Source organism: Hyaena hyaena, unplaced genomic scaffold (genome assembly GCF_003009895.1).
Source record: "Hyaena hyaena isolate Hyena2069 unplaced genomic scaffold, ASM300989v1 scaffold_131, whole genome shotgun sequence".
NCBI lineage: Eukaryota > Metazoa > Chordata > Mammalia > Carnivora > Hyaenidae > Hyaena > Hyaena hyaena.
Window position 1 is genome coordinate 3,160,324 of NW_024080761.1, and position 6,788 is coordinate 3,167,111.

Sequence of the window (6,788 nt, forward strand, 5' to 3'; positions counted from 1 at the left end):
GCCAGGGCCAGATGAGGTAGGTCAGCATGGGCCTCGAGAAGGGTCTGAAGAGACTCGCTGGGCTGCGAGGACTTGGAGCCCAGGCCTAGCACAGAATTTCTGCATGTGGCCTGCATGAGTGTGTGTGTGTGTGTGCGTGTGTGTGTGTGCGCGCGCGCTCGTGTGCGTGTTGGTTCCCAATCACGCTTGCTCTGCCTAGACAGCAGTATTGCTAAGAGGGTAGGGGGACTGCCCCAGGATGCCCACTCCCTAGGGAAGGGGCAGACCCAGGCAGAGAACCAGTGAGCCAGCTGCCAACTCTGAGGGTCACCTGCCTCCCAACTTCGGGAGTGGGTGGAGTGGGGACCCTGCTGCCGCTGAGAAGGTTGAGCCAAGACTCTCAGCTCCCTGGGGAGGGATAACCAGGATGGGGTAGGAGGTGCTAACTGGCCTGGATGGCTGAGGGCACTGGCGCAGGGGAGGGGGCACAGACCCAGTAAACCACCTGGTGGGTCACTGACCTGGAAAAACCACGCTTAGACTGGGGACACTAGCCCAAGATGGGGGAGAACCCGAGGTGGTACGGAACTGGCAGGGTGGGGAAGACCGACATAAGCTGGGGAGAGGCACTGACCCATACTCCCCGTAAGGGAAAGTGGGCACTGATTTGGGCTGGGGGAGGGGTCCCTGACTCGATCAGGGGAGGGGACAATGACCCAGACTCCCCGGGTTTGGGGGAGAGCACTGATTGGGGCTGAGGGGGGGTGGTCCCTGACTCGCGCAGGGTGGAACACGGCTCCAGCCTCCCCCTCCGGGAATCCGGCCCCGGCGCACCCCTCGGCCCGGCCCCAAGCTTCGGGTCCGGCCGGAGGCGGCAGCGGCGCAGATGGGCTGCTGGCGGCCGCAGCGGCAGCGGCGCGGTTATCAGCGCTCCTCGCAGATGGGCCGCCCGCCCTCCGCGCTCACGGCTCCCCACTCCCCGCGGCCTGCAGCCCCGTCCCCTAGGCGCGGGGGGAGGCGCCTCCGGATCCGCTCCCCGGCTCCCGCCTCCCTCCCTCGCGGCCCCCTCACCCCGCGGGCCGGGCCCGGGCGGCCGCCGGAGGGGGAGGGGGAGGGGACAAGTGCACTTTTCGTAACGACCGAATCAATTGTGTGTGAAGAGCCCGCTCCGGACGGGGACGGGGCTGAGCGCGGGGCGGGCGGGCCGGACGGGGGAGGAGCACAGAGGGGGGAGCGGGGGAGCGAGGGAGGGAGGGAGGCCGGCGCGGGGCGGCCCCGCTCGCTCGCTTGGGCCGGGCGAGGCCCGGGAGGGAGCGAGGGGGGCAGGGAGGGAGGCCGGCCCGGCCGGCCCGGGCCGGGGGCTGAACGCACTAATGGAGGGTCTCCACGACGGAAAGTTCAAAGCTCAGCAGCGCCCCGGGAGCAGCCGCCCCCCCCAGCCCCCACCCGCTGCAGAACAATGAGGTCCCGGCGGGGGAGCCGCGGGGCCCGCGCCGCACGCCCTCTCCAGGGCGCCCCGGGCCGGAGGGGACGCCCCCGCCCGGCCGCCCGCCTCCTCCCTCCCGGCGGCTGCGGTTCCCCGCCCCCTCCCCCACGCCACCCCGCCCGGACCCGGCCGGCCCCGGGGACGGGGGAGGGGAGGGGATGGATAGGTCAGGCCGCCCCCGTCCCAGGGAGGGGGGGAGCTAGGGGCCCGGGGGGCGGAGGGGGCGCCCCACCCACCCGCGCGAGGCTGCTCCTGCGCCAGGCTGCGGCTCGGGCCGCCCCTCCCCGGGCCAGCCCCGGGTGGGGTCTGGGAGACAGTGCCCTGGCGGGCCCCCCCAACCCTGGCGCTGGGGAGCCGAGTGGACTCCCCGTCCCGTGGCTGCCCCTGCCCCCCCTCCCGCGGCACCACCCTCCACACACACACACACACACACACACACACACGCACACACACACACAGCCCAGCCGGCCTGGGGGCGGGAGCGCGAGGCGCCCGGGACAGGCAGCCCCGGGGCGGGCGGGGGGTGGGGGGGAGGCTCGGGCTTCGGAGCAGCCGCCTGCTGGCGGGGGGAGGGGACGGGAGGACGGAACATGCTGGGGTGAGCAGCCCGGGACAGCCCGCTCGGCAGGGCCACGGCCCGGGCAGCGGCGCAGAGGGGGGCAGGGACGCCCCGAACCCGGAGCGCTGCCTGGGCGGGCCGGGGCGGGCGGGTGAGCAGAGACGCGTGCGCCTCGGGCGGGCCGGACCCACGGACAACCTCAGGGACACACGTTCGGACACACATCCACACCCCCACACCCCGCCCCCGCCCGCCCCAAGCCCCGCGGCGGGACCGGCCCGTGGCCGCCGCGCGCGCACTCACCGAGCCCGTCTTGACCGGCACATACACCACTTGGCCCATCTTGGGTTCCCGGCCGCTGCCCAGGCGGAAGCCCTTGGAGCGCACCCAGAACTGGAACTTGCCTTTCTCGCCGGCCGCCGGGCCGCTGCCCGCGCCGGTCCCGCCGCCGCCCTGCAGGACCTCGGCGATCCGCTGGTATTTGCTGCGTGTCACCGTCTTGGTTTTGGCCGAGTCGCCGTAGGTGCGCAGGCACCAGTCCCGGAACTGGCGGCCCAGCTCCGAGTCCCCGGGGCTGCGCTCGCGCTCCCAGCCCCCGCGCAGCAGCAGCGTCGGCTTCGGCATCCTCCCGCCGCGCCCGGCGCCCTCGGGGGCGGGCCGGCCGCCGGGCCGCCCGGTGCCGGGACTGGGCTGGGCTGGGCCGGGCCGGGGCGCGCCGCGGCCCGGGCTGTCCCGCGGTGTGGCTCCGGCGCGGCTGCCTGATGGGCACGGGCGGCGGCCGGACGCGCGGGGCTGCGGCGCGCTCTGTCCTGCTCGGGCGGCGGCAGCGGCGGCGTTGGCGGCGGCGGCTCCGGCTCGCCTCCTGCTCCGCCTCCTCCTCCCCCCCGGCCGGGATGCGGGAGCGATGGAGGCAGCTCCGGGCCCGGAGGTGCAGAGGGGGCGGGCCGCCCCGCGGGCGGCCGGGGGAGGCGGGAGGCGGGGAGCGGCTCCGGGCGCGGGGAGCGAGACCGAGCCTGGGCGCGGGCGGCGGCGGCGGCGGCTGTCAGCTCGCGCGGCTCATCCTGCTCCTGCTCAGGCTCCCGCTGCCGCTGCTCTTCCTCCTCCTCCTCCTCCCGCGCCCGCCTCCACCACGCCGCGGGATCCCACCTGTTAGAGCGTCGCAGCCTTCGCCGCCGTGCCCCCCCCCCTCCCGCGCCCGCCCGCGGGGCCCAGACCCCGCCCCGGCCCGGCCCCTGGGGGCGCGGGGGCTGCCGCGCCCGTAGCCGCGGAGAAGGCAGGAGCCGCAGGCGCGCAGTGCCCAGCCCAGGGACCGAGTTCCTCTGGCCGGGCCTGGCCGGGAGCCTCGCAGGCCGCGCTCTGCCGGGACCGGCAGTCTCGCAGAGAGCGGGGCGCAGACCCCTCCTGGCCACACGCGTCCCTGCCTCCCCGGGCGGCCCCGCCCGATTTTAGTCCAGCGCGGGCGGTACCGGGCAGGCGCCCTTCCCTTCCCTCCCTCTCGCAACTGGCCTGATTTCACCGGTGCGAGCCCGGCGCCAGAAGAGCAGTGTTCCCCTGGGGAACCCCAAAGCGCCGCCCTTTGGGGCCCCCAAACTTCCTTCCCTCTCCCCTCACCCTGAATTCCCCGAAGTTTAGCCGGCCTTACTTCTGGCAGCCCCACTGCCCTGGGACAGCCCCAGGCCCCAGGAAAATCGTCAACATTGGCCCGTGGCCTCACTCAGGCCAGCCCCACCAAGGCTTCAGGCCACGCTCAGCACACCCACAGGTTCATCCTGGAGACACCCCACCTTCACGGGTGCACCTGGAAGCTCTTGCCGAGTAAACTGAGGTAGCCCCCATCCTCTTCCTCCCTGGGCAAGACTGACCTTGGGGTAGAGCTGACCGTCTCCCCCTTAATGCAACCACTAAGATAAATAAAGTCGCAGGCCCATTCTCCAGTATTTCTGCCTTCCTTTCCTAACAGGTGGTGAGGAATTACTTGGTTTCTGTCCTTGTTGTTCCCTGAGGTGCACCCCCTGCCTCCCGGCCACTCCTGCAGGCAAGTCACCACTCAGACCTGAGGCCCAGATTTTGACCCGTGCAGGGCCACTTAAGTCCCCCACCCTGGAACCTTCAGTGTGCGGTGTCCTGGCATCTCAGAGGCAGAGAGGATTGGCCCATTTTACGGATGAAGGCCTAGGGCCTGGAGAGGTAGCCTGACCTGCTCAAGGTCATGCAGGAGGGAGGGGAAGGTTTCAGCCCAGGGCTGTGGGTCTCCCACTACCACATCCCACATGAAGTCCCCCTGCCATCCCACTGGGAGGACCCCCACAGCCTATGTGCCTACCTCATTTCTCCCTGTAGACTAGGGAGGTCCAGTCCAGCACAGGACCCTTGTCTGACTCAACCTTTTATGCCCAGGCCCTAGCACAGCACCAGGCACACAGTAGGTGCCAATAAATGCTGCAAGAGCTGAAGAGGTCTCCCAAGTCCCAACCTCGCACTGCATTTCACATAGAAGATTTATTTTTAGATAATTTACATTTCCATGTTACTTTATATACACCAACAACTCCACAGTCATTTTCCCTCTTCATCTCCCCAAGAGCTCTTTTTGGTTCCACGCTGGCATGTCCATTTTTCAGAGATTACTACTGGGGCTCAGAGAGGGGAAGGCACCACCCAAAGGCCACCCAGCCCCAGAGGTGTGCTTCGGCGTGACTTGGAAGCCCATGTTCTGACTTTTCCAGTACACCCCTTGACACTTACCCTCACCCCTCCCGAGAGAAGGTGCCCTCACCCAGCAATGTGAATGACCACTCTCAGCAAGGGCGCCTTGGTGCCTAGGTGGTGGGGCCCCCATTGGAGGCTGGGTCTCTCTCTCTAGCTCCAAGGCCCAGTTGAGTAACCACTAAGCCAGACCACCCACCCATGCAATCTGGGTCTTTGCCGCCTTTCAGAACCTAAAACCCTGCTTACCAATCTTGGGCTGGGTTCTCTTGTGGCAGAAGTATAGCACAGTGGAAAGAACATGGGCTTCAGGTAGAGTCAAACAGGCGTGGGATGGGATCCTGACCACCATTTGCCAGGGAAGTCTTCACGCCCACGGGTCCCAGGCGGCTGCTTCCCAACTGAATAGACCCACCGGTCCACCCTTCGCTGAGCCCCAACATCATCAACTTCATCATCTATTTAATGGAGTGGGTGTCGGGGATGTAAAAGTTCGACAGAATCATATACATGAGGATGCCTGGTATATAATAGGTGCTCAATAAATGCATTTTTTCTTTCCTACAGCTGTAAAGTATTCAAGGAGGAAAATGGGGATTGTTGATACCTTTTGTGTTTCATTCATTCAACAAACATCTCTTGAGCAGTCGTTATGCACCAGGTGCTGGGGATATAGCCATGGGAGTCTGAAGGTCCTTGCCCCTGAGGAGCGCACTAATGGGTGGGGAAGATGGCCATTGAACACAGCCATCAATAATGACAGCCTCGGGGGGGGGGGGTGCGGTGCACCTGCCTGGCACAGTCAGTAGAGCATTCAACTCTCGATCTCGGAGTTGTGAGTTTGAGCCCCATTTGGGGAGTAGAGATTCCTTTTAAAAAATTAAGAAGAAAATCTTTAAAAAAATTACAGCTTGGAGAAAGGGTCTTGAATGAAATAGGGGGCTGTGATCCCAAATGGACACAAGGAACTGCTTTTCTTAGGGGGATCAGGGAAGAACCCTCTGAGGTCATGTATTGGAGCAGTGACTTAAATGACAAGGAGCCATGTATGCTGTGTTCTGAGGGAAGAGCATTCCAGGCAGAGGGAATAGCATGTGCAAAGGCCCTGAGGTGGGAAAGACACTGGCATTCTCTAGAAGCTGAAAGGAAGCCAGTGTGGCTAGGGTCAAGCGACCCTAGGAAAAACTCTGGATTGCATTCTAAATGTGATGCAAAGATCACTGGTGAGTTGTAAAGAGGGGAGAGACTGAGGCGCAGAGGGGACGTAAGGAGTGGAGGGCAGCCCCGGAGTCTGCAGTCAAGGGGCCTGGAGGTCAGAGGTCTTGCCCTCTCCTCCCATGTGTCAGCTTACTCTAGACTAGGCACTTCTCAGCCTCGTGCCCCAAAAAGTACTGGGGGGAAAAGTAGAGATGGCCAAGCAGAGGAATGAGCCCAAACCCACTTCTGCTGAAATAGATCCCTGGACCCCTAGCCTATTAGTGTCAGTGGCGTCCTTTAGCAGAGGTCCTGCCCCAGAGCATGCTGGGGGGGGGGGGAGAGTTTTTCACAATGTCCAGCTCAGGGAGGGGCACAGTCATGGTCCTAGGGGGCAACTGCTCCTCTTTTCTTCCCATTCCAGCCACCTGCCAAAAGGACAAAGTAGGCTGTCCCATTCATCATAGGTCAGTAGGTTCCCTGGAGTTTTTCTTTACCCTTAGTCCAGATGTCCAAGGGAGGCTGGGACCGAAGCACAGGGAGCTTGGGCCCCCAGAGCTCATGTCCGCTCAGGATGCTGACAGTACTATCCTGGAGCACAAGAGGCTACCGATGGAGGGTCTACAGAGAGAGTACAACACAAACTCTGTCTTTTACAGATGGGTAAACTGAGTCTTACAGAGGGGAAGAGAGGCTCAGGGCCACAGGCAAAGCTGCTACCTGATTTGGCCCAGATCACTTGTTTTTCGCTGAGCTCTGACTCTGGGCCTGGGAATGGCAGGGGGTGGGGGGAGGGTGGGGGACGGGGAGAGTGTGGTGGCCAAGGTTGGGAGGGTGGTACGGAAGGTGGGGGGGGTGGGAATG

At 65.2% G+C, this 6,788-nt stretch overlaps 1 protein-coding gene across 2 annotated transcripts in view; it reads right to left on the reverse strand.

Annotated features, from left to right (window-relative positions):
• The window catches only part of NOL4L (nucleolar protein 4 like), a 127,929-nt gene extending 125,281 nt beyond the window's left edge, over nucleotides 1-2,648 (reverse strand). For both annotated transcript variants that reach the window (XR_005529407.1, XM_039237738.1), the window contains exon 1: nucleotides 2,328-2,648. Coding sequence is in view for 1 of the 2 variants with exons in the window: in XM_039237738.1 (XP_039093669.1) it covers nucleotides 2,328-2,648 (321 nt within the window). In the remaining variant the exon portion in view is untranslated. The remainder of the gene's footprint in view (nucleotides 1-2,327) is intronic.
• Between the last annotated feature and the right edge of the window lie 4,140 nt (nucleotides 2,649-6,788).